The 27,963-nt window shown below is 41.7% G+C and overlaps 3 protein-coding genes across 4 annotated transcripts in view; all 3 read left to right on the forward strand.

Annotated features, from left to right (window-relative positions):
* Positions 1–4,373, forward strand: part of LOC100181549 (vacuolar protein sorting-associated protein 51 homolog) — a 7,721-nt gene extending 3,348 nt beyond the window's left edge. Inside the window, exons 9-15 of the mRNA XM_026833674.1 lie at positions 1–17; positions 235–300; positions 753–927; positions 1,454–1,651; positions 2,252–2,382; positions 3,268–3,454; positions 3,801–4,373. Coding sequence (XP_026689475.1) covers positions 1–17; positions 235–300; positions 753–927; positions 1,454–1,651; positions 2,252–2,382; positions 3,268–3,454; positions 3,801–3,962 — 936 coding nt within the window. The 3' untranslated portion in view covers positions 3,963–4,373. The remainder of the gene's footprint in view (positions 18–234; positions 301–752; positions 928–1,453; positions 1,652–2,251; positions 2,383–3,267; positions 3,455–3,800) is intronic.
* Positions 4,374–5,607: 1,234 nt separating this feature from the next.
* Positions 5,608–8,222, forward strand: LOC104265530 (integumentary mucin C.1-like). 2 transcript variants are annotated; one of them, XM_026833762.1, is made up of 4 exons: positions 5,608–5,751; positions 6,253–6,552; positions 6,953–7,228; positions 7,262–7,307. In XM_026833762.1, exons 1-3 carry the CDS (start codon positions 5,685–5,687, stop codon positions 7,210–7,212), a joined length of 627 nt encoding a protein of 208 aa, XP_026689563.1. In that variant the 5' UTR covers positions 5,608–5,684; the 3' UTR covers positions 7,213–7,228; positions 7,262–7,307. The 2 variants fall into 2 exon arrangements, with proteins under 2 accessions (XP_026689563.1, XP_018666657.1); XM_018811112.2 differs by having other exon boundaries at positions 6,953–8,222.
* A 3,098-nt stretch (positions 8,223–11,320) lies between these two features.
* On the forward strand, positions 11,321–27,875 carry LOC100175654. The gene is made up of 8 exons (XM_002121544.4): positions 11,321–11,465; positions 12,522–12,563; positions 13,418–13,572; positions 19,291–19,345; positions 21,993–22,084; positions 22,151–22,204; positions 24,891–25,093; positions 26,399–27,875. The coding sequence occupies exons 1-8, from the start codon at positions 11,429–11,431 to the stop codon at positions 27,456–27,458; spliced, it is 1,698 nt and encodes a 565-aa protein (XP_002121580.1). The 5' UTR covers positions 11,321–11,428; the 3' UTR covers positions 27,459–27,875.
* Positions 27,876–27,963: the final 88 nt, after the last annotated feature.

The following is a 27,963-nucleotide window of genomic DNA, read 5'->3' on the forward strand; positions in this document are numbered from 1 at the left end:
TCCATGACTTACTTTGGGTAAGTATCTTAACTGTCTATTTAATCTATTTTTGGTTGCCAGTTTTTGGATACGATTTCACATTTTGTGCATAGTATGTAAGAGTGTTTATTTTGTAATTTTGTTTCTAATTTAAAAATCAGTGACTTTATTGTGGCATTGCCAGTCAAATGGACATATTTTGTTAATTACTGGCAACTGCGTATCACAATCGTGAGATATATTTTTTTTTCACAGTCATGAGTTCAGCAGCCATGATGTTCGTGAAGTTATCATCGTGAGCTTTCTTCGATATATAAGCGAGTGAGTATTTTAATATATAAATATTTGATATCATATCCCACATATAAGTTTGAAGTAACTATACCTTGTATATATTGTACATCTGTAATGTACAGTTTAAAACTGGCCATCATATTGTATGACAGGCATCAAAATTGTTTAAAAAATTTATAAAACAATAATTTTTGTTACATTATTTATATTTTTTATTAAAAATATATTAAACATTATAAAAATACGAAAAATAGTTAAACAACTCACTTATACAACAAATTTAATAAACTTATGTTTTATTAAAAAGTTTATAAAACATTATTAAAAAAACAAAAAAATAGTTAAAAAATTTACTTATACAACAAATTTAATGAAGTTATTTTTAATTAAAAAATTTATGTTAAAAAAATGGATAAATGACTCACTTATACAACAAACATATCTAAGTTAACCAAGTTTTCAACCAACCTATTTTACAGATCTTTGTTAAAATTTTGCGATCGTTCTGGTGGTCCTCGTTCAGGGACTCCCCCTCCAGCCCTCCTTCTTCTACTATCAAGATTATGCCGAGACTTTGAGCAGAACACGGTCGCGTACGTCCTCACATTAACGGATGAACAATTTGTTATTGCAAGCAAGGACCGTAAAACTGAGGTTTGTAGATTACTGTGTATGGGAAGTTTAGACAAAAAAGATTTTTTTACAGTACAACTAGTTTTGGTAAGAAGAATTTTTTTAATCTATGGTTTATAAACATTTTTATAACAGTTGAACTAGAGTTCCTTTTATTTTAAAATGCATGATATCTACTGTTTATGTACTATTGTAGCATGTTTTTGTTTAATTATATTTACCTTTCAAGGTTGTACCTGATTTTTGTTGTGTTTTTGGAGATATCTATATAACATGCAACATTAAAACAAGGTTTTATTTGATTGGTATATTTAGTGTGACAGGTTTGTTGCACTGGTTTTTAAAAGTTGAAAATCTGTGCAAAAAACATATATAATTTATACTTTATAGCTATCTTAGTACGTAAAAGCTTAAACGGCTCAGAACTAGCAGCCAATAGGTTGTAGCAAAGCCTTTAGTATTTAAAACCAATCACACATTGAGTAAAAGCCACCCAAGTGAGCCTTGAACCGGGTGCCTCAGATATCAACCGATTCGTACCATCTAGGTCACATCGCTAACTGCTGAGATGGGAAAGACGGCACAACAATTGTTGGAAGGTTTCGTTCACCAGAGTGGTGTCTCGGTGTCACGCATGATTCGAACCAGCATTGAGGCTCGTGATTGGTTGAGAAGCGTTGAACCACGACAAGTGCGTGCAGTGATGCGTAGAGTGGTGGAAGAGATCACACAAACTGATCAACAGGTTATTTTGACGAGCTTTAATCTTTCAACCAGTTTCTTAAGCTACATGGCACACTCTATTTCCACTTTATCTTACCCCTACCTTTTTGTTCAGGAGGCTGTTTTGTCTAAAAGAAATGTAAAAAATAATGAAGGGCTAATTTAAAATACAAAACCTGTTTTTAAACCTATCTAAAACAGCTTTTTTTTCATTCTCCATCATTTGTTTAGCAAAGTATTTTTCTTTATAAAGAGAAAAATGACTGTGAAAACTAATGAGGATTGAAAGTGTCTATAATAAAAAAAAACAATTAAATTGCCTAATATAAAACAAAAACTGTTTTTTAAACCTGTCTAAAGGTGGCTGTACACAGTATCCGGCGTGCGAATTCGCATGCGAAGTCGTATGCAAACCCGTGTCCAATTCCGCATGCGGCAACGAAACCGGACAAAACAGACAAAACGGACGAATTCCGGATACTGTGTACAGCCACCTTGAATTATTTTTTTCAATATTCACATAGCAATATATTATGTGAACAATTGTTGCAAAACGTTAAATGTAATCAAAAAACATGACATTTACTTCTGAAGGATCTAAAACGATATCCATTTCTTCCAGGTTGGTTCTTTATATGAGGAAGGAATTCGAAAAGCTCGTAGTAGCGACAGCAGCAAGCGAACTCATCCTTTTAATCAAAGTTCAGTTTCAAGACAACGAGATAGAAGTCATTGGGGAGCTTATGCTGCTAGGTGAGTTTTAATCAAATTTATTGTTGCAGTAACTTAATGTTTTAACAATTTTTTTGGGAATAAAGTAATATTTTAACGAAATTTATTGTTGGAGTAAATTAATATTTTAAAGAAATTAATTTGAATAAATAAATATTGTAACGGGTTTTTTGGAATGAAGTAATATTTTAACGAAATTTATTGTTTGAATAAATTAATTGTTCAACTAAATTTTTGATACAAATTATTATTTTAACGTTTTTTGAATAAATTAATCTTTTATTTTTCAAAATTTATTTAAATCAATTAAAATTTTAACAACATTTTATTAATAAAGTAATAAACCTAAATTTTTTATTCTGGGGGGCCAACATCTAAGATTAAAAAATACGAGCGTTCTGTTTCATACATCCTATGTGCGCATGAGTTATCCAATATGTATATTTGTGGTTTATTAATATTTATTCAGTGTAGCAAGACCTATGGGTAGGTTTTACAATTGTGAAAGATTTTGTGAGTGGTTTTTTAGCAATTTGTAATAGACCACTGGGTTAAAGTAATTGCTGTTAAATTTTATGTTCAAGAACACACACGTAACCATTAGCAGTACAGGGTAATGGGCCTTAGCTTCATAACATGACCTGCTGTATGACTTGACCCATATAAAATAGAACAGTAGTAACAATACCAAACTTTAAAATCTTGGATTATAAAAAACAAAAGGAGTTATCTTCTTGAAGAAATAGGAAGTTCGAACGCATAAATTCATAAAAAACTGCTATATAAATTTATTGTCACATTAAATAAATTCAGTGAAAAATATGTAACTTGCTTCGCGGGGCTGCTCAACTTTTCTTTGTGGGCCGAATGTTGCTCACCCATGATTTACATTGTTCTTCATTGCAGCTCGACGATGGACAACAGTCTCCTCAGCAACATCCAGAAACTGTTCTCGGAACGAGTGGATGTCTTCGGAGCAGTGGAATTCTCGAAAACCTCCATAATGACAGGGATTGTGAAGATTGCATTGAAGACTTTACTTGAATGTGTAAGACTCAAAACTTTTGGAAAGTTTGGTCTGCAACAACTACAGGTAACAAATTTCACGATATTGATTGTTTTTAATGATTATGATAACAGGTTTATTTTTTAGGAAATGTCGGATTTTTATATTTATAGGATGTAATATGTCTAATGACCGTCGTTTTGCCAATTTTTTGTTGTTTTATTCCCTTGTTTGACGAGATAACTTTGTTTAATGGTATGACTCCTTTAGGATAGAATGTAATTTATTTATCCACGCATGACAGTTGTTATAACGCGAGTGTTTTTTATTTTCACATTTCCCATTTTTTTATTTCCGAATTTTATGCTTTTTTTGTGTTTTTCACATTTTTTTGCTTAATTTATTTTAACATTTTCCAATTTTTAACTTTTAGGTAGATTGCCACTACCTTCAACTTTACTTGTGGCGTTTCGTGGCCGATGAGAACGTGGTACACGGTTTATTAGACGAAGTGGTCAGTAGTTGTGTGCACCGATGCGTGGAGCCCGTTGCCATGGAACCGAGTGTCATTGACGTCATATGTGAACGCGGTTAGGAAAATGCGGAAGTTAGATCCAAAATCTCAATTGAGTGATTCGGGTGATTTTCCGAGCTCAAGCTGTAGCATTGGCATATTTATTGATATCAACAACTTGTTTTGCGACTTGTATCGGGTTAATGACGTCCGATATTTTAAAATAGAAATCGGGGATTTCATCGCTCAAGTTTAAAGGTCTGGGAAGTGACATTTTCTGATCATGGCAGCAAAAAAAAGTGAATGAATTAATTTGAATACCCTTTAAAATTCGTTTTTGTTTGGTTAGAATGTAAAAATTAATTCAGCAACGAGGTTATATTATTTTATTAATAACCCACAAACTGTTGTACGTCGGTTTTGTGCAATATACCTTTACCCTATATGTGTTCTGTGGGTGCTTTACAAGTACAACTGGAAAGTACGTTTTAACTATCTATTTCCATTTAATTCTATATGAGTGAGGCGTGCTACTACGAGACACGCATTGTACCTAGAATTTTTGCCAAAAATTCCCTTAAAAAGGTTCACTGTGAGTGCAGACTTACGTAAGCAAGCAAAATAATAATAGATCCAGCAATACGAAGCTTATGTTTTCTGCATCATGGTGATTTCAATCGATCGCGTCGTTATGAGGATGTTTATTACACAGCTATTGGCCACTCGTTCAAACCTACCCGATTTCTAGGAAACCATTTCAGTCTGACTTAAATTGCTTCATACTTATTGAGCATATGAAGCATAAGAGGTAGTTAGGATTACGGAAAACAGGTGTATCCGTTACAAGCTAAAAAAATGTGGAAAGGTTTTACTGGTATAATAGACTGATGATGCCATTTTCGGTGAAATATATTTAGTAGGGTGGGGGAAGATGGGATACCTTTTAATTCTATTTACTTGTCCTATTTGGTGGTAAACAAAGAACATTTTAAAAACTATAAAACCGTATTCCCACGACTCCCATGGACAGTTGTTAATTGTTTAAAACACAATCCGCAGGGTATTTAAATTATTTAATAAAGGTGTCCCAACTTGCCTCACCCTACTATACGAATTCCAGTATTTATGTGTTTTAAATATAAGCTAATCTGTGTTTTATCTGTAAGTAAAGTGTCTGCAGTCAATACACGCTACTGGATAAGACTGAGTGGCAATACGTCAGAGTAATAACAATAGCTAGGAGGTTAAACGAGTGCATTCTGCGTGTTCTGAGGTTATCTAGTTAAGTTTATTAGCGACACGTTACCCTTTTTCCTTTTTATAAGTGAAAATTTGTCCCTCTTTCAGCGGATTCCAATTCAATTTGTGGTTTTATTCGTCTTATAAATTGGTAAGGGTTTTCCGAATTGTCGCTTTTAGTTCCTCTGGGTTTTGAGTAAATGTTACAGTTTCATTTCAGTGTAAATATCATTTCAATTGAAGCACAAGCAGTAAAAGAGCAGAAAAAAGGGGATATACAATTCTTATGCTTCGCACAAAACATATATTGGTTTCGACAGATCTATCGGCTGCGTCATTTCGGTTTTACGATACGTTAGTATGTATGTGAATCAGTTGTTTAGTAAGAAACATTGCAATATAGGTGTTCGGCCTATTTTATTTACTTGTTTATGGGGAGTTGAATCATACATTATTATTGTTTCAAAATTTGTTGTTTTCTTGATATTTTGTTCCATTTACATTTTAGTTTTTTGACTGCAGGAATATTGCTGTATAAGGTAGGCTATTTTAAATCCAAAAATCATGAACGTTCTGTTCCTGCCAGCTTTCAGTTTCGTCTTGTGTCTCAGTTCTTTAATTGGGGTTGAAGGTAATTAAACCTAATGCATATAACAATTTTTACCTGTTTGGCGCAATTAAATATTGTATTTAAACAATTTAGATGTAGGAAGTGTGAGGAAGATTAAGAACAGATTAAGAACCAAATATTGTGATCGTGTTTTAATCAGTAAACAACGGTCTATGGGAGTCGTGAGGATACGGTTTTATGATCTTTGTTTACTACAAATGGGACAAGAAAAATAAAATACAAGGTTTCCCATTTTCCCCCGTCCTACTATAGATATTACAAGCTGCCGTTTTACTGTGTATTGTATTCTAACAGTGACTGTTTAGTCGCAGAGTGTGTTGGTATTTAAAAATACGACTAGATCTTTGTCCTATGGCATACTAGATTAAGTCTTTGTCCTTTGGTCTTGCTTATAAAATCCACGTTTTAATAGCTAAAAAGACTGAGTCAGTTAGCACTTCCTTATCGTATGAAATTAGTAAACTTTATACTTCGATCACGTCATTTTCACTTATTACTCAGGTTCGTGTCATGAGTGCCCACCTGACTCTAAATGTGTCGTCGACAATTGCGTTTGTTACGTCGGGTACAGTTGGAACGACCCAGTTACAAAGCAATCTTGCATAAAAGACCCGCCTTCTACTACCACACCAGTACCCACCACAACAACTACCACTGTACCAACTACAACAACCACTACAGTCAAAATCTCAACTACAATAGTTAGTGAAGCTTCCACGGTAACAGCAGTCGCGAAAACAACCGCCTCGGAAACAACTGCAAATGACATAACTGCATTGGAAACTACTAACAAAATTTCTGGTACGTCGTCGGTCACGTTTTAGTCACGTTATAATGAGTCCCTTAAAGGCAGAAATTTAAAGCGAAAATTCAGATAAAAACTCTAAATACACTTATACACGCATAGGGTGGGGGAAGATGGGACACCTTTCATTTTGTTTTCTCTTTCTATTTGGTAGTAAACAAAGAACATTCAAAGAATTATAAAATCGTATCTTTACGACTTCCACATTGTTAATTCTTTAAAACACAATCAGACTATTTGTATATTATGTGTTAAAGGTGTCCCATCTTCCCCCACCTTACTATATATTTATGGCCCCCTATATAGCTTAGTTGGGTATCATAAAGGAAAGGATTTTTATTGTAGCAACTTGAAAAACATTAACATTGGTGTGAACTGACACTCTTATTTTAATAGATCAAACTAGTACGCCACTAAGTACACCTACTGGTCAGAATTCTTCTACAACGTTTACCCCAAACGTTGTACCAAATTCCAAGGCACCTAATGCGAGGGGGTCTACCAAAAATGTTCATTTTGGTTTTTGTTCTTACTCGAGGTCTCAGTGCGAAGCTACATTAACTGGTATCATCTTGGGTTGTTTTCTTCTCGCTGCCCTGCTCGTATCCGTAGCAGTTATAATGAGAAAACGGCAAATCAGACACGTACTTGTGTAAAAAAGAAAGAAATATAAAAGCTACAAAAATGATTCGCATTTTATATATGGTAGGATGGGGGGAGATGGGACACCTTTTTATTCTATTTTCTCGTACATTTTGGTAGTGAACAAAGAACATTCAAGGAATTATAAAACCTTGTCCTCGCGACTTTCACAGACCGTTAATTGTTCAAAACACGACCAGGATATTCATATATTTTGTGCTAAAGGTGTCCCATCTTCCCCCACCCCACTATATAAAAGCTACAAAAATGATTCGCATTTTATATATGGTAGGATGGGGGAGATGGGACACCTTTAGCACATAATATTACAATAACCTAATCGTGTTTTAAACAATTAACAACGATCTATGTGAGTCGTGAGGATGCGGTTTTATAATTCTTTGAATGCTCTTCTTTACTACCAAAAGGGACGAGAAAATAGAATGAAAAGGTGTCCCATCTTCCCCCACCCTACTATATCACCTTGGCCTACATATTAAAAAGGCTGTGAAACAAAAAACTCACATAGTACTGTTGGGGTAAGATGTGACCCGTAGCACATAATACTCCTTTATTTCCTAATCGGGTGTTTAATAATTAACGACACTATTTTACAGTCGTGAGTAAACGGTTATGAAATTCTGTAAATGTTCTCTGTTTCTACCAAATGCGACGATAATTGAGAATAAAAACATGTCTTACCCCAACCTGCTATATGTATATTAACAACTTTAATATTTTTGTATTATCTATTTCGAAGTAATGTGCTTATACATTGTATTTATTGTTGTATACAATTGCATATATTCTTATTATCTGTACAGCGCCAAATATGGATTATAGTTTATATGTGTAAAAAACCTTGCCGTTAGTTGGCGCCGTTGCTTTGTGCAATGAAAACGCTATTTCTTAGCCAACAAAAATTGAAACCGTGTGAAATGAATGGAATATACAGACGTGTATTATGTGTTGGGAATGTGAGTATCTGCGTCGTGCTGTAATACATGGGTTTAGTTTTTATCAATTTGGATTCTTTCGTGTTTTTATCTCTGTGTGACGTCAGTACGATTACGTCATGGGTTAGAGCGATTACGAAACGAGAGTTGTGATCTTGGCCACAATTCCAGTCATTCATCACGACTAGTGCGCAATAAAACAGCGCAAACCTGTTATCGATGCCGTGTATAAATTCTCCTGGGTTTTATGGCCAGTACTGTAACGGTCGTAAAATCGTCAATGGAAAGCCGCGAATTGAATTTAATAATCTCAAATTCGACCGCTAAACTCGCACTTTTATCACAGGCGAGGAACATCAAAGCGGGTATCTGTCGCCCAGGTTTGATGGTGAAAACCAGGGAGACTGGATCCCAAGCGTCTTACTCTGTTTACATCTGTAATAAAGGCCGGCCAAGCAAAATCGCCGGGTTAGCTTTGATCTGTAATAATGCTATACAAATCCTTTTTAGGGGTGTGATGCCGACACTTCAAAGCCGCCGCCTTCTGTTACAGTTTCGACGTTGGTTACGTCACAATGTGACAACGCTTCAAATGTACACAGCGGCTTTTGTTAATGGTTATTGCCCGATAAACGATTAACAAAGCAGAGTACAGACCGGGAAATCGAGTGATATCGTACCGGCAGTAACTAGCTTGTTTATGGCACCGGTTAAGTATAAGATGGTACATTCGTGGAATACTTGTTGAAAAACAGCTAAACACTGAGGCAAGAGCCATCCAATTTTATCAATCGGGTGTTTTCCGGTGTTGGTTTTAGGTTTTCCGAGCTTCATTAAATCAGACGAGATATCCACTCGACTAAAGCGGGAAATCCTTGATAAATAATGATGAATATGAAACCTCTTCACCTTCAAAGGACACAGTGGTCTAATTGCGACAAGCGGTCCATGTTTTCTTATCGGGATTCCCGTAATAAAGTTCCCGCCTCTTAAAATCAAGTTTTCGGTCGACGGGATGGCAGATTGTGAAAGTTTATTCAAGTTGTTGGTTGTACAAAATTAAGACAGAGTAGTTCGGGTCGAAGCGGTGCGGAATAACTTGTTTACCACGGAAGTTCAACTTAGATGTGGCGCGCGTTTTTCTTTGTCAGCTATTTCCCTTTAATCGCCCGCGCTGCGTGAATGCGCTACGCGAGGCGGCCGTGTGTGTGCTAGAGCGTGCGCTGGACCCAGCGAAACATCAAAGGGGTCTTCGGCTTCATTGATCTCGCATTCCGCTGCTAGGAGAGCGAGGAAACGAAAGAGAGAAGCGGCGCTCGCTCGAAAAACGAAGAGAAGAAAGCGACTCGGAGGGCGTGTGATTTTAACGAAGCGAGAGGGGCCCGAGGCAGGCAGGCTTAGAGTCCGCACAATGAAACTTGCGGCGAAAAGAGACCCAGGCGGCCGCAGATGTTGAAACAAAACCTAGTTGAAAACAACAGAGTCAAGAGGCAGGTATAGCGGACGAAATGGCCCCGCAACTTAACGAACAGCAAGCAGAAAATACGCAGAAAATGTTAGGAAAAGATCGGAAGTTTGTTTTGGCCGAAACTCGCGAAATCCTGAGATTATCTTCTTTGGCTGTGTTGCATACAGATATAAAAATAAATAAAAGTCGTAGTACGGTAAGCCCGCCTGGATTAGGCGTACGATGCAAAGGAATAAATGTGATTTAAGCCGTAATCGACAGCGCTTAAACTGCTGCCGCGCGGTCATTTATCAACCGTAAACGTCGATGTACAAGCACAGTATAGCCGTGCTTACTACTGAGCAAACGACAGAGAGGTCAGGATAATCTGCCGGTCCGAAGCTTCAGCAGGCTCGTCGTGTTTAACCATGTGCCGGTTGTAAATCAGGACTCTGTATCGAGCTCAAATAAAACCACAGGCACCTGCTTGGGAAGCGTATTACGACTTTTAGGACCCATAAGGTTCAAAAATAGGAACGGTCTGTATTATGTTAAGCAGCTTAACAAGAACAGAGTTTCCGAATTGACAGATATATCAGATCTATACAGATAGTTTCCTAATCGGAACTTTTTAATATCTCTTAAGAACATCCTGTCAGGAGCTGCATCGGAAGAATTATTTTCCCGTTTGCTTCCAGCTGAGGGGCTAATCCGCACAAAAGGCGGGCACTGAGCATCCTCAGTTTTCCCACTGTCTTTTTATTGATTTCCGAATTAGGGAAATCAGTTTTCGATGTCAGCTGGCCAGATGTGAAGCTTTCTAGGCAGTTTTAACATACTTTTCAGAAACCTTTGAAAATATGTGTTTAGTTCATAAAGAAAATTTATAAGAATCATGAAGGAATGGTGTAACAATGAAATGACGTTATTCCGACGTCATTATCTTTACGTCATGCTAACATTACGTCATAATACCGGCTTACCGTCCTCGATAGTCAGCGAAGCGTGACCTTAATCTCGCGTTGGGTCCCCTCGGAGTTGGATTAATTTTCTCTGAGAAGATCTGCTCGGTCAGCCAGTTGAGTTACGGCAGTTGGCAAGAGAACATGCGTGCATGGTTTGCTTTCATGAGCACTACAGGCACATAGTACCGTTTCGACAGACAGCTCTGCGCTAGTAATTATCAAGACGCTTTCTTTGATGTCAAGGGCAGCCCTTGGCCTTGAAATCTCCATGGGAAAACAAATTCTTCGTTGCGTTCTAATCTGTTACAATAGCATTCATTAGCATGCCTTGTGAAAAAGTAAATGTTTTTCAAGGTTATTTCGATTCAGCATCAAAGTTGTAGGCAGCAGTCTGATCGATGAAAGATTCAGACATAAACACGAAGTTTTAGTGAGTATTTATTGAATCAAGTATCACATTAGATACATTTAGGTCTCCAGGTAAAATGTTTAAAATGCTATGAAGAAACGAATACAGAACGTTATAATCAACGAACGTTTAGTGTACCGAATGTCTGGGGTCACAATGCATTCTGGAATGCTGTTATCAGTTTACGCCCTTCTTTCTTATCATATACACGCAGAATATGCAGCTCCTCCATTTCGCAATTTACGCGGGCAGTTAGTTAAAGCGGCTTATTACAATGATGTACGGAGTCAGTTAGTTGAAACAACTTTGCGTTTAACAAATTTAAATTAACATGTCTTTATCCATAGTGTAGACTTTGATTTTTCTAATGAAGGTTGGTGCTGCCTCCGTTAGCGGATGGATTTATAATACTGATTAACAAGAGAGCGCAAAACGAAGCTATAAGGATAAAATATGGGATTAAAGCACAGCAAACCCCGATTAAGAAGACGTAAGTATAAATACAATACGATAATATACCATATCCCTTTTAACTGTAATTAGTTTACATTGTATAGAGACACGACGTATCTGTACTACTTGTTCATGACGTGTCAGCAATTAAATTGAATTATGGATAAATAAAATAGCTATCATATAACGAGCAGTCATCTTGGTAATTGTCAGTTTACGAACGAATTTTGTTTTCGGGCATTCTTTTGGTTTCGAGTTTCAAGTTCTAATTTGTTTTAGATGAGGTACGTTTATATCGGAAAAACCCCAAGTTCTACATTAACCTAGCGTTGGCCTCGTAACCTATATAGGAACATGTCAATCATAATAACGTGCAGCCACCGCGGATTACAATTCTGCATTATCCGCGTAATAACGGTTGCTGTATGGAGACGTGCAAACGCGGAACGTCAGGCGAAGTGGCGTACACACGTACCCGTGCGCTACCACTCGACTTCTAAGCCGAAGTTCACACAAACGGCTCGAAGGGGTGTGTGTTTAACCGTTGCTTTGTAGTTATCTCAGCATTGTGACGGAATAATGCCACATCAATGGCCAATGCCCCAGGCTCCTCGTAACCAAACCAGTGAGAATAGCTCACTCGCGCGCCCGGACCATGAAAAGCAGTGTTTCCATTTTAAAACTCCCAACAATGATGGTTCATAGAAACAGTATATATCATTGCTTTATCTCTGTACTTTTAATGTAGCAGCAAAAAATATCCCCCGGGAACACTGGTGAGTACTCACCGTAATCCGCGGCAAAAAGAGGTAAAAAATAAAGCGAAACCTTACGTGAAAATAAACAGATCCCCTCTGAACTAACCGATCGACTACGATTAGGTCTTGTCATCCGCAATTAGATGACGGAGCCCTTTGTCACTTTGGTACAGCTCACAAAAGGCTAAGACAATAATTCGAACCGTAGCAAAGATATTATTGCGCCGTGTAATTTGGTGATGCCGGATTTCCCTTTTAATGACTAACCGATGACACAGTTTCATCAAAACAGTTTCAGTCGTTGCTTTTTATTTAAATTTGTTTTATCTCTGCAGGAATGTCTTCAAGGTCGAGCAAGAACCGTTTAAATCCTGAAGGTAATTGTTTTTAAGCTTCTAATATTCACCCGCTGCAAATTAACCTTAATCATGGGTTGGTTTCGGACTGCTTGGTTTTCGATCGTTCGCTTTGTAAATGTGAATACCGGTATACCTTGTATGTTGAAGTGTGCGGCGGAAGAAGACGTTATAATTGCTGCTTTAAGCTTTCAATAAAAAGCTCACGGCACACTTGTTGTTCAAAAACAGAGTAGCATACGTGTTTAACTTGTTTATGTTTATTCTGCGCATGCGCGAAATATGCGCATGACATTTTCGGTAACACGCAAGCCGCTCTTTATCTCATAGTGACCCCAGACCTCAGCTATGGCCCTCCATGTGCATATGAAGTTGCCTCGACCGCGGCACGGCAGCTTATTCACGCAAATACCACTGTGGCATTACAAACGCGCGCACTGTTTGCACAGTCTTAGCGAGAGCGCCGAAAAATTTAAACAAGCCACGATTAGAAACTACACCGAACAATAAACTCTTCGGAAGTGTCGCTCTATGAAACAAACCGCAAAGCGTTTTGATTTAGGAATGGCGCTTTCCCCCTTTACGCAACCAAACACTTCTTTAAACCAATTCACAAAAGTTAATATAAGGCGATTCCTTAATTCGCCTCTGTCTTCACGTTTTCCTATTGGCTTCTTGCCTTTTCAAGCCTTTGTCTTCCTCACATTATCGCTATTGTATTATCCACGATCGGAGACTCGCCTATGTATTAAGTTCCAACCGCAACCGCGCGGTCTCTTGTACAAACGTGCCAAATGTCCCGTGAGTCGCACCGTGGTCCCACAGAAGTTCTCCCTTGCAACGTTGAGTTTAAATACCATTTACATAATATCCAGGGAGTCCAAGTCCTGCCGCAAGAGTTGGCCCTGCAAGCGTTTCAGAGAACAAAACTGGGTGCAACGATGCGTGCCCCTGCAGAAAAAAGTTGGACCCCCACGAGGAACAGAACCGGTCGATGACGTCATCAACCCCCAAAATTACCTCAACCCCGGTAAGTTTTTACAATAACTCGCTTATAAGCAGTTTAAAACTTACAGTTAATTAGTGAAACTCAACAACCGCTATGTTTACACGGCAATGACGAAGGGCCGCACTATTGCTGATAGATCCGCAGGTTTTAGAAATCTTGTCCTTTTCCCGCGCATGCGTGAAAAACCGAGTGTTGGGCACGAGTAGAGATAGCACCCCGAGCTCGCTTTGTAGAACTCTGTTTGCGTAGTGTCGCTGAGGGCCATCTAGGACAGTTAACCAGCCGAGTGTTCCTTTGTTGAACGGCCCGCTAACCGTCTGTCCGCACCTCGCCCAGCCGCTTTGGATGCTTACCGCCGTCGAGGGCTTTGATATCCTGCGCTTTTGCCCTACGTTGATAGAAGGCCACTCTGGGGGGCAGTTTACAGGGATGCGCAGTGCCAGCGCGCCTGCGCGAGCTTTGTACACGAATATATTTTCACACGTTTGGACCCGCTTGATTCATTAAAATCATGCTAAAAATACAACACAAATTGCGCGAGTGAGTTTAATGAGAAGGATGCTGCGATGCGGGAGTCTGCTGCTGGGGTGTGTTTTTATTTATTAGCCGCCTCCTTCTTATTGAAGTGCGATGGTGCTACCGGGAAGTTGCGGAATTCAATTTTTATTACCAGCGACACCTGTGTGCGGATCTGCTTTGTTGGAGTGGTGACTTTGAAATGTGCTTATTGAGTGAAACGGGGTCTGGTTTTTACTGTGCAACCCGGACACTTAATTGAATTCTTTGAAGTCTTTTTGCCGGTACGCGATTCATTGACGTTGCGCGAGCCATTGTTGTGTCAACAATGGCCATCTTTGAACGTGGAGAAGCCGCGCTAGCAATAACAATAACCAGAGTCATTGTCTTCGCTAAATCGGACACGCATCCGCGATCGCGCAAGTGTCTTCGAGCCAACGAGCAAGCTGCCATAACATAGACAAAAGCTAGAAGAGGGCATCTGGCTTAGCAATTGTCGCCTTTTCATCTTGCTCGTGGTCTCGTATTAAAGGCAAGTTACGGTCGTTGACCAGAAACAATTGGAAGAGTGCCGGACATGTCGAACTGACTCGGTCTGTGATCAGTGCGTGCGCGATCAAGTACATAAGCACCGCCTTGCCTTTGATGTGGCGTGCTTTCAGAGCACCTAAGGAGCGTAAAATCTGCTAATTTATAATCGCTATGTTCGGCGGCAGAGTGGTCGTGTATAACGCCAGATTCCGAAGCCTGAAACTTCGTATTCGTGTAAAATTAGCGTTGATTGGAAATTTTTGAACTTAGTAATTCAGTCTCGATAATAAATCTAATCAAAGGTCTTTATCGAAACTCAATTGGCCCTTCGAACTTTTAACCAACTTTTTATATAGCAGTTATAACTCAATTTCCTAACCATTAGGCAACAGAACTATATAACAACAGTTAACTTTGGGTTTTCGGGTTAGATTCTACAGCGATTTTCTTGCCAGTCATTTATCAAAGGGGACCGACAGCATTACGAGCATAAAACGTCGGATTTACATTCCTTACTCCCTATTACGGTGTCACCGGCTGGGTGATTTCTGTGAAATATTGCGTAATAATGTGCGGAATTAGTCACTGTTCAACTTCGAGGGGACGCGGGCCGCAGGATAAACAGTCAGCCTCGCTTGGGCAACAGAACGGAAAATTCGGTTCACTACATCAAGCGAAAATAATTTTTCAGTGTTGACCGGGAAGTTTTAAAAATAGAAAAAGTAAATTCCGCAATAATGTTAAAATAAATCCGGAAGCACACACCTTGTGTTAGAATATGGCAATACTATTGCTGTATTGTCTATTGCTGTATGACTACGTTGTGAAAAACCTTCGCTATTTTTTCGGGTATACTTCCCGAAAGTGTTGCCGTATTCGGGCAACATACAAATTGCGTCCATACCTTACAAACAACCGGCAACACTGCGATTCGATTTAACGTGCAATTATTTTCGCTGTTCGGTTGCCCGCTTCTATAGTGGCGTAATATAAGCCCAGCGTTGACTTGCTGGGCCCCATCCAGAGGTTTTGCACGCGATCTTCTAACTTTCGCATCGCTTTTGTGACGTCGGGCCTCTCGCTTTGTGACGTCACGGTGGAATTCCATTCCGTTTCGCTGGTGGCGCGAGTGACCCTCGAAAGGACGGACCGGAATATTATTTCCAGTTCCATAAACGTTTCGCACCGAGGACCCTCGAATTCAAATATAGAGAAGGCGTCCGCTGGCCAAATACAAGCCGCTAATCGAGAACAGATAAACAACTAAGTATAATACTGGACAGTCATCCCTCCATACAGCAGTACTTTCATTTCCGCAATCGGAATGGTCGTTTGGAAACTTTCACACTTGTTTGTACAGAGGCGAAACTCCGAGGCTTGAACTGCGGGTCATTTTGGTTTTTACAACGGTTGAACTAAGACACTGTGATGGGTGGTCTAAGCGCCGCGGCTCCACTTGCAAACCGCCTATTGTCACCTCACAATTGGCTCTGTGATCCAACAGTCGTAACCGCGGTGACGCTGTTTTTAGTTTCAAGTTTACTATTACGGTCCTTCCGGTACCGCGCGCAGGTTTGGAGGGAGCCTACAGCCCCATTTATGGAACACGTTCCATGTATGTAGAAAATTAATAAGCCAAAACAGCAAATGGGAAACAGTAGCTTCAGTGTTTCGAGAGCGGCGTGGGGTCTTTGCTATAATTTCCGTTGTTTACATTAATCAAGGCAGTCCGGGCTTTAGAGCTTCTCATTGCCGATCAATTAAGAATCAAACTGATCCTACCAACTTTCCTTATCTATTGATGGGTTGTTTCTACACAACAGTGGAACACGAAGCACCCCGTTACCTGATCTCACACCCCGCGCTTTGATCCATTGTCTATCGCGTCGACAGAGCCCCTGTATTCGAACCGGTCGCCAATATTCATTCGCTCTTCACACGAACCGACGATCGCGCGTCAAACAATTCGATGCCTTATAAAATCAATTGAAACATGACGATGCTTGGTAATGTGTTATGACTGACAACAGCGCGGCGTCTCCTGATCTTTGCTGGTGTTACCGCTTCATGGATTAAGTCGATACAACGCGTTGAAACCTGATGAGTGCCTTAGTACCGCCAGGTATTATAGTAGACAACGCTTCCTGGTCTCGGAGTGGGTTTCCAGCAACACAATGCAGCTGAAAGCGTAAAGGGTTCGCCGGGCTAAGTGGTCGTCTGCTTCTGCTCGATGAGATTTATCCAGCGCTCCCATATAGACTTTAATGGCCAGCGATACGAACATCCGGTCCATTACGCCGAGCCGCTCAAATCTGGTCGGTATATTGTTTGTCTATCCGAAGACGACAGCGCGCCGCCGATGTAATATCGGCCAGAAAACAATCCCGGGCCTAGTTAGGCCGGCAAGATCAACAGACGGAACGACCGCGCGGGTTAATTGGGACACAGCGCTGTTATTTCAATCCATTACACAAATCGGCCTTGAGAAATGAAACCGCAGCTTGCCGACAGCGAGCAGTAGCCTCGTGTTTATGCCTGTAATTAGTGGCAAACGAGTGTCGCTCCGTTCACTCTCAGGGAAGTATCGGCTGCGCTAGACTTGCCCGCAAGCAACGCAAAGGCTTGTTATGTCATTATCCGCATCAAAACGCCTTTGAAGTTAGCGTTTTGACGCCGCATTTGAGATCCAAGTGTTTCTGATCCCGTAATTCGTCGAAGCAATTACCCAATGATTCACTGCGCCAGTTGAGATAACTCAGCGCGCTAAATAATCTCAGCCAAGGGTCGCCACTCAAAATTGCTCTTCCATGTCGTGTACGCCTCGATCACTGAGCGCCGTATATACCCGCTCGCGGTTACCTTGTTTATTTTCGAAACGTTATCTGTAAATGTTTCGCAGGTTTAGGCGTGAAATTAGAATTATTCAAAAGCAGCTTGTTCCTTACGCCACTACACACACACGACACAAGTAGAATCCTATTGCTTACCCATTAGCGCCATTTACCACACACAAACGGCCTAAAATCGCCCCATTAAACTTTATTACCGCCGTACGTAACTGTGGAGTCAGCCATGATCACACACAAGATTGCGGTCGTCTTTTACTGCCACCAGCGTGTCTATACCCACGATGTGTAAATTGTGCGACCGCGAAATTATGGACTCGCAATTTGGTTGCCCAGTTACCAATTTCCCCATACTACCACAAATTGATATACGAAAGCTGCCGCCGCAAAACACCACACGTACACACACACACACCAACAAGCAAACAGTTTTAGACATTCTGGGTTCAAATACGGCCGCTATTTGCCCAGGCCTTTGATAAAGGGCCGCTAAATCCTTCAATTTCCCCTTTGTATTGAGTTAACAGTGGTGACTACCAGCGTGCCCTATACCCCATACTGGGCAATGTATTGTTACATTTCCGCTTGATCGATTGATACAAGCGACATCTATTTTTGTCCATCTTCCAGAATAGGCTCACAGCATTCCCGGTATCTTTTGTGACCTGGATTACCCCGTCACTTGTAGACTGGATCTTGTCTGTGTTTAACACAGGGCAGAATGCATGCAAGTACATTCATTACACGTTTCGACGTATAGCCCATCCCTCGTCTGCGTGCAAACTTTGAACACTCGTCACATTAAACGTTTTCCCCCTGTCGGTTGCTCGGTACACTGTAACGACTGATCCGAATCACGAAATACGTACGAGGCTCTGGAATGTCACGACTCCAGTCCCCTGCGATTGCTCCATCTTATTCGTTTTATTTTTAAATCGAACCACAGCTCTGATCTGTACCCCTCCGAATTAATAAAGAGGGGTCGCGCCCAGTTCGAACGTATCGCGTCGACTTTGAACGAAGGTTCGACGCAAGTTTAAGCCCGGTTGATGTTTCAGTTTGGTACAAGCGCTTTCTCTAATTTATCGGGATCGAAGGGGGTACAGGACGGCGCAGTGGGACTGGTAACCGAGATCTCACAACTTACTTATGATTCCGTTGGTCAGATCGAGACTGAATGTTCCTTTGCGTACATTCAATTACGTAGCGCGTTGAAAGCTGGCATCTGACACTTCAGTTGCCGAATTGATTCATCGCTTTATGTCAACTATGCACTCGTTGCGGCACTCGCCACATAAAAGCAATGTTGAGCGACCATCTTGTAGGACACTCGACTAGCTCTTCCAATTGCTTCAAGTTTGGTCTTTATAGATTTTTGTGAAGATCAAAGCCCCGCTTTTGAATTTGTGGCTGTAGTATTTCTACAAAAAAGAACCACCTGCATTTTTTCTTGTTGTGTTTCGGTTGATCGTCGCAGCCGTCAAATAATAGCTTTAATCTATTACGTCATAATCAGCCCGCAAGGTCAATATTGTTTTGTCATAAACCGCCATTTATGGCGGCACAATCTCTTTGTGACTTCGGTAATAGCCGTTTATTTACTTTCGAAAGCGGCAACCACAGTTTAGTGTTGATTTCACTACGTTGTGACAAACCTTCGCTATTTACGCTGTATATATTGACTTTCGGACTAACAGCTTATTTGTTTGTTCTTGGTCTAACTAGCAAGCTACTTAATTTGAGACTTCGTGTCAGCTCCAAAACACGCCTCCTTTTTGAAATAGTTAATGTTATTTTTATGAATGTTTTTGCATCACTGTATAACATTTATTCTTTTTATTTTTAGAATCCAAGACAAGATTCTTCTGAATGCATCCTTTCACATAAAGATGGTTTGAAAGGTAAATAAAATATGTTATCTTTGTGTAAAGTTGTAACCTATTCTGTAGCATCAGTACCACGCCTGTTTTTTGACATTTTGCTTTAAAATTTTATTGCCTTTTAAATGCGGAAACAGGTTGCAAAATACTCATTTTTTGTCGTAAAACTTAAGTATAAACTATTTGTGAGAACAGCTGGCGATTTCATTACTTTAGCACGTAATCGTGGGCAAGCGAAGACTGGAAAAACAGGCGTAATCGGCTGTTTTCCACGCGCTTGCTACCAGGACCGTTGACAGATATCCGTGGTATCTTCGCTTAGTTGTCATGGCACCGGAAAGCTTGGATTCCTACCGAGTCGTTGCTGACATCTTTACAACTCCGCGCAGCTGAACCTTCCGCTCGCCGCACAGAACAGAGGACAGACGAAAACCGAAAATCGTAAACGCGGCTTAGCTCGAATTTGGACGTGTGGTTTTTCGGTGTAGAAATTTCACGGCGATCTCCACAGTTTCTAAAACTGTCGTGCTCGATTGATCAGCATCTGGTGCGAGACTTCGTTCGTATTGTAAACACGTCCATCAGTACAAGGCTGTCTCGCTTCACCTTGATGTGCATGCCCTGTGTTAGGAGTCATTGCCACGACGGCATTTTCTCCCGGAGTGTTTTGGTCGCTGTCGCGCGTTGCCAGGGGAACTGGAGCGTATATATTTTAAAATACCGCGTCCCGAAACAGCCCATCACGTTTTTACGCAGGAAACTGTTCAGGGCGAGTTCACGTTTCGCGACAGGTAAGCGTAGCGAAGTGATTATGACGTATCCAACGTAATTGTGACGCCACCAACGCTGTTTTGATTCCTTAGCGTGATCCCGGAAATGCGGTGACGTTAAGTTCCAACGAAACTCGCACCCTGCTTTTGTTGCGCTACGGCGCCCGACCATGTTTTGTCCAGTTAAAATGGTAACAAGCCTGACAGCTTGGGTGGCGATGTCTGGCCGATAAGATGGATTGCTTCTACACTGTGTTGCGACCTCTCTATGTTGTCGGTGTTCCCTGAAACGCGCTAGTAGGCCACCAACGTTTCAAAATTGAAAACACAAACGAATTATAGCGCGCCTGCACGGCCCCTTGTGCGAGTTCGAACCGATACTGCTGGAATTAATGGTTCAGAACTCCGAAAAGCTAATGGCTTGTTACCGGTTGTTAGTCAGCTTCGTAATTGGATGTAATTTGCGATTTTCCATGAGCTTATAAAACGTTACAGCGGTAGTTGTGAGCATGAAGTATGACTGCTCATACGGTTATGACTCAGTCCCACTTTCGTATTGTTTATAAATTTGAACTTCCCTCTTCAGAATCGTCGGCCATAACGGTGGCCGCTTTATCATCAGCTTTGTAAGCCAAGTTATCATTTCTGACATAAGTTAAGACAAATTGCGCAACCCGCTCGTCTTCTTGGTTATGCCCGACCGCTAGTTCTCTACCGTACCCCGGTTCCGGTCGATGGGCCAACAAATACAACCGCCACAGTCTTATGAAGTTTTCCGCGCCGATAAGTGTCGAGTCGATCGCGCACGTACTCACAAGCTCGCTCTTTCATGTGGCCGTGAGGGAGCAATCTACTCAAACAGCAATGTTCACGCAAGCCACTGATCTCTTCAAGCGCTGCCCGAGCCTCCATTTTACTTACTGTGAGCGGATATAAATTTCATAACAGAAAGACTTTGCATTCCACTTTTTTATGACGAAACATCTTTTCATATCGAAATCAAAGCAACACGATACATTGCCGCTTTACGAACGTGTATATAACTTTAACGTTATAGCTTTCGCTTCATTGGCTTATATAATATAATTCCCACAGAGCGGGGCAGTTTCATCGCAATTTCGACGATTATTCTATTTTGTTTCGTAATTTCGATCCGAGGTAGCTTCAATTTCTTCATCTCTTTAGTTACCGGACACCGAGCCGGCGAATTCAGTCAGTGATGTCCATTGTTTTGTGCGTCATATCGTATAAAATGATGTCCATTTTCCAATATAAGCGTCTCGAAGCGCCCTTTGACCGTCGAGCATCGATTTAAGGGCCTGTTATAACCTGGCAACACTTGAAAATCAGCGCTCGACGCTGCCTGCTCCACTTTCGCGGGGCAGGTGCGAATAAAGAGGTGCTCGTTCGTCATCGTAATCATCGCGCCAGCATTGTTTCGCCACAATTGCAATTCCCGCCCAAGTTCGAAATACTTAAAAACCACGCGCTGGACAATGAGCTATGGAATTTCAACATACTATCTCCGTGGAAACAACCCTATGTTTAGGCCGCCCTTAAACGCAACAGCACCACGCAGTTTATCATTACTTGATTGTCAGGAATTTTAATACCAGCAAAGACGAGGTTATTTCCTAGACTACTAAAGGCAGTGGGCATGTCTGTCTTTCCCCATTCTTCCGCCATTCCGCGCATGCGCCTTACAGGATTAGTTGGTTTATAACAACGCCTACACTATGACGTAATGATTGATGGGAATATTTAAATTTTCTCAAGAACCAAACCTTATTGTTACGTCACAAGGGGATTGGCTTAGTTGCCCGTCATCGCTTTTGGAGTGGGCGAAATATTAAACAAAAATTACTTCCCGCAATAATTCGATCTAATTTTCTTTACAGTAAACCTGCCCACCGAATCCGAAGACTCGAAAGGAGAAACGGCATGTGACGTCACCCGAGTAACGTCACAATCAGACCCAACGGAAACGGAGGTAAATATTCATATCCATAAAAAAGTAATCAAAAAGCATGTTTTTAACGTTTGATTTTTGTTGCAGAATACCGACATCACTGTGACTTTATTTGAAGCTGAAAATCTAAATCAAAACGAGGTACGTTGGAATCTTTAGTTTCCATACTCGGTTCTGGCCTTTGTTATATTGCAATTGAACGTTAAATGTCAGCGCTGTAACCCAAAGCAAGGAACCTCTGGTTTCAAAACCGAAATATTCAATCGGTTCAGGGTAATTGGCTTAGCTGTGTTTAGCTAAAATATTCTGACAGATCAGACGTAAGCCGGTCCTTGTTTAGTCTGTCTTTATATCAGCGGTTTTTTAGTTTGGTTTGTAGCTGCCTGCCCGCATGGGTGGCAATGCGGAGCAGTGGCTGTTTCGCCGAAGCTGTAGGTTTCAATAACCGCCGAAATCCACCGCTTTATGTTTTTAAACCTAACCAGCATCATGCTTACGCTGCGTTTAATCCGTAGTATCAGTTACGCTGCGTTTTTATCTCTGCATCGCATCTATTCGAGCTGCCCGCGCGATAATTAAAAACCCGACCGCCGCCTTGTTTGCCCATGTAATTGCAGGGACCGCCGAGCTGTTTTGCCCGAAAAATGACTATACAAATACACACCTTTGCGTTCGTTATAATTTGTATACGCGTGCGACGTCGGTTTGACTTAAAATATCGCCACTTCGCTGCTCGCGTGGTCTTGGAATATTCATGCCACTACTCATTACCCAAAAGCTATCTTTTCAATTGAGTACATGGCTTTCTAAGTTGTAGCAGCGACTAACAGACGGTTGCCGAACAAATGACGTTTTTTGTTGAGTTTTCTGGAGCCGACTGTAAGCCTGTGGATCCTCTTTTGTTGTTTCGCGATTGAGATAAGCGACTACATTCATCCGTTGCTAGATAACCGGGATTAGCCAGTCCGGAGAAGCTAGGTGGTCCAGGCTTTGATGACGCTTTCGTATTTCACACACGCCCGCTGTTAACCCATTGTACGCTTTTGGCAGCGAGCTATTCGCTTACAGAATTATCAGTTTTCCGCCGCCACGGATTAGTCCCGCAACCCCTTAAACCCTTTTAGTCATTTCCATATTTTGCGCCATGCGACTCGACTTTCTGGTCCAAAACAGACCGCCGCGCACGTGACTAGAATGTCACAGAATAGCGTCGGCTGGATCAAAGCTCGGATATTATTACTTACCTCCGAATCGCTTCCGCCCAGGACAATGACCTTTCTGACTTCATTAATACTTCGCTGCGCTTTACTTGCGATCAATACGCAGTGTGCAAACATAATGAAACTTTTTTAATACCTAGACTTCATACGGTGGCAGTTATAACAGCTCCAGTGTGCAGTGTTTCCATTTTTAAACGAATGGTGCCATCAATCGCTGTGGTTTTACGTCCAAAACGTTTTTCCGGCAGCACTCTTTTACAGCCCCCATTCGTGCTCACAAAACCGGTCAAATTTTAATTAGTTTCCTAAAAATTAATACTTTCAGTCTTATGTGTATCTTCAATTCCCTGTGCCCCACTCGAGCTTTTGTGTTGTCATCGTCCGCTCAGCGCTAACAAAGCGAGAAGCGGCGGCATTTTAAAAGGAGGATCGACTGTCGGTTTTCAGCTTATTATAATGGTGTAATCAGCGACCAGTGGGGCGTGACGGGCTGTTAAACCACTTGAAAGTTGGCTGGCGAAAGGTCGAATACGTGCCTGAGCCCCAAACGAACGGTACACAGAGCGCTAACATGCGGGGATTAGGTGTACAGCAGACTCAATATGGTGGTTAGGTATTTAGGGGCCGACTTAGACTTCATTATCACAACGAAGCTTCTGCCCTCTGTCTACTGGTAGTCTTTCGTGACGAAACATACGGTATTGTGTGATATTTATCACCGCTCGACCTACGGAACTACCTGCACGGTTTCCTTAACGGATTTTGTGACACAACAACGCAGCAACAAGCACGCTTTATGACGCAACAGGAGAAGGCTTAAACCGACCCAGCTCGCAACAGAGCACCCGTAACTCCTAAATTCCGTTTAATGAACAGTAATAGGCTGAAATCGGGGCGGAATTTCGTCGATCTTGCTTTAATCTAGACCCAGCTATTAGTTTCGCCTCTACACGACCCACGTAATTGGTTTAATAGCTCCCGTTCTTCGAGTTGGTCTAAAACCGCAGTATTTTTTGAATGTCTTTCGTGGAATTTATTTCTGTTGTTACAAAACCGAACGTGATGGCATTCTAGTAGCTTAAATACTTTGGAAATAATGTTAAATGACACGTACTCTCTTGAAATGTTTATTCACATACATTCTAGTTTGTCTTTAAACGTACGGTTTGATCTCAGGCGAAATTCGCGAAATAGTTCCCACCGCCATTAATCCTATTACTGAATTAAGCTTGAGCTTAACCAGTGGTCAGGCATCCAGCAGTATCGGGCAGCGCTCTCTCTTTCCGCCAGGGCGAAATCGGCGGATTTCCAAAACAGCGCTTTCGCCATGCCTAATTGAACCCATGTATGTGACGTCAATCTTGTTACGTCAGCTTTTTGTTGGCAGTGAGACGCTTCGCGGAAGCAGGCGGTATCAGGCTCGTAGGTAACTCACTCGGCTTCAGTAACTAACAGACCTGGAACTCGTAGCTATTTATTTCGTAATCCACTGTCTACAAAATAAACAAAACAACTATCTTATCGACATCGTATTCGACTATAAGGAGAAGGGTATTTTACTTTTACAGTTTGTTGTTTCTACTGTATTAACAATATCTGCTTCGCAGGAAATTCGTCGTTTGATGACGTCAATACGTGACGTAGTCGACACTTCGGTGAAGAAGTGCCAAGGTCAGAGGATGCGGGTTCGAGTGTCCGTCACTCCGGAACCAAGGATGAAAAATCGCCTCCGTGACGGCTGTGACGTCACGGATTCATTACGTCACACTCCGCGATCAAAGAGCGAAGAAGTCAAGGGCACGAGTTTCAGGTAATGCACCGAAAGCATTAGCTCGCTTCAATGAATATTGAGCGCAAAGAAAGCTCCCCCAAACCGCTCAAGCAGCAGTTAGGCCGCCCGACACAGGAGGCAGCAACCGGTTTCCGTCGTCTCCCTGCACCCGCTGTGCTCCGCGGCCCCCGACACCCGGTTACCCATGCGCCCCCCACAAACCGATAAACATCAGAAAAACCGAGGCGCGCAATTACAACGGCTTGGGTGCCTGTAAACTTCAAAACCAAAATAGCGGCCGACTGGCACTTTGCCATCACGCTCGCTACCTGAATGCTCTCTGGTTAAAAATTCGCCTTTCCCGAAACCGACATATTACTCAGACTTAGCATCAATAGCGAACGATTTGCAAACTGCAATTTGGTTGAAGCAAACCTTTTATGTTGGCTCGCTTAGCCGCTCAAAGGGATTCCGCCGAGTTTAATAACATACGCAGTGAAGTTCAAACAAATATACGTTGCTCGTATAATGACAGGGTGCCGACATCCCGGTTAAAAGATTAGCGTAATCTTTCGTCACGTGACCTGGGGTCGTGACCTCTTTTGACGTGCGAACGACTTCCCATTAGCAAGCAGTGTTCACGGCGATCGGTCCGCCGACGAATTTAGTTCGCTAAACAAGCAGAAAATCTCATTTCTCTCAAGCACTGCCACCTGATTTTTCAAGTCCTGGCAATTGCTTGTGAGGTTAACAAACCAGTGTTACACAACTGGGCTTACAGAGTTCTTTGTTTCGACTGTGCATCACTGGTCCCATAAAACGGAACTACATAATGGATTTGTGGTGTACATATGCGTATCTCTGCTTTATCTATATTTTTATTCGGAACTAAGCTAGCAAAGGCGGAAGCATCGAACCAGCAATTGTAGGCACTTTAACAGCCACCGCAATTTTTGTCAGTCGCAGTTGTATTTTCTTTGTCATTAAGTTTGTCCTGCGCCGCCTTTCACCGGAGCAATAGATTGCGTCCTACGCTGCGGGCTGCTATATAATTATGGTCTAATCTTCTAAATTCAGTGTAAGCGAATTGCGATGGCAAATGCTGGCTAATGCAGACTTCGTTTCAACTCGGTAAGAGAGGTGCGCAGTGTAATCTTCTTGTGCCATCTCGCCTTTGAAAAATACGTGGAGATTAAACGAAAGATAACTTCGTCGACAACGTTAATGTTTTCTCAGTGGAACTGTTCGCCTTCCCCTGAAACAGCTCTTAGTTTGTTGTTTATTGACCTTACGAAGCTGTCTGTTTTTATGTTTTAATCCTTAACCGACGTGTTTTCTTTGCAGAAGTCTTAACAGCGACACCGCGCGACGGGAGGTAATGGGACAGGACGGCCGCACGGAGAGTGGCGACCGATCGAGTCATTATCGACAAATTCCAGGGGGAAATGACGTTCAGGTTAAAGACGACACAGAGGATCTATCCCTACCGCTACACAGACGGTCGAAAAAGTCTCGATCGTCAAAACCACATGAACCCGGCGCTTGCTGCAGCCGACAACGGCGGCACGGTCGTGGCTGTCACAACGTCAGATCTCAGAGCGGAAAATACCAGTCACCGTTCGACCAAAGCTTTCAAGACGCGATGTTCGTACGCTTGCGTGAACTCCAAAGGAACAGCGAGGAGCAAGCGAAGATCGCTCGACGTGCTGGCGGAGATGATGACGTCAGCTGTAGTCACGCACAGGTGCATGACGTAAGCGGACATGAGACTCCGCGAAAATCCGAAAGGAAGAATTCATGTGAACCAATGCAATACACGAATGATGACTCGGACTCGGAGTACAGTGGTGACGACGATGGTCACGTGTTGAGTTGCAAATCAGTAACCGAACCCATGTCTCGAATGTTTGAGCCTCTGAGCAGACAAGCCGTGGCCGCAATATCGAAACCAGCTGACCGTACAGAGAAAAGAGTAGAAGGCCACGTAGAACACGCGCTTGCTTTGAATTACTTAAAATCCCCAAAGCTTGATGACCAGCGCATGGTACACCGACACTATCATGCCCCCAATCCCACGGTACAAAATGCTTTGGACAACAGCGACGTTTCCGATGAAAACACAGCGGAAAAGCACTGGAACCGAACCAGCGATAAAGTCGATCCGAAAAAGCGAAAGTTACGGAAAAAGAAGAAGAGTCCGTCGGTAGGCGCCAGGCCCCACCATGGGTACCTACGAGCCAGCACCCTTCCGCCCGGGTCATCTATCCCCAACACTCCTAAAGTGACGTCATCAACGAATGTGACGTCACACGAGCGACCAGCGGGCGAAACACCGAACGTGCAAACGCATAGGCACGAACATTTTCACCATCATTATTATTATCCTTGCAAACCCAGTACGTAGTATATCGCAGCGAGCACAACTGAGGAAAACGATTTTTTTTGTTCTCTTTCTCAGTCATTGAAACGTCTAACGTCGTAAACTTATTCATTTACATCAGTGACTTGATGTCTCTTCGGTTAGGTGTACAATACATGGTGCTTGTTAAGTTGAGCAAAAGTAATGGCGGACAACCGAAGATTTTCCCACACTTCCTATTTATTTATGGTCGATCATTATCCGTCGATCTTGAAGATTTCTTCGCGCTTTTTTGTATCCGCCATATTATTTTAACCTCCGTTAAGAATCTGTTATTCCCTTTCCCGTGCCTCTTTTCCTACCGCGTTTTTGTTTACCTTCCATTTTTGATTATTTCCAGTGTTTTCAGAAAGTTGTTTATGTTCTACGCCGATACTTCAAAATAAAAGTTAAATGAAAGACTTTCCTAATCTTCTTTAAAAGTTTATACAAATTAGTTAAATAGTTAAAAGCAAGACTTTAACCGTCGGATTGCGTATTTTCTTGGCAA

The sequence above is a fragment of the Ciona intestinalis genome, chromosome 3, assembly GCF_000224145.3.
Source record: "Ciona intestinalis chromosome 3, KH, whole genome shotgun sequence".
NCBI lineage: Eukaryota > Metazoa > Chordata > Ascidiacea > Phlebobranchia > Cionidae > Ciona > Ciona intestinalis.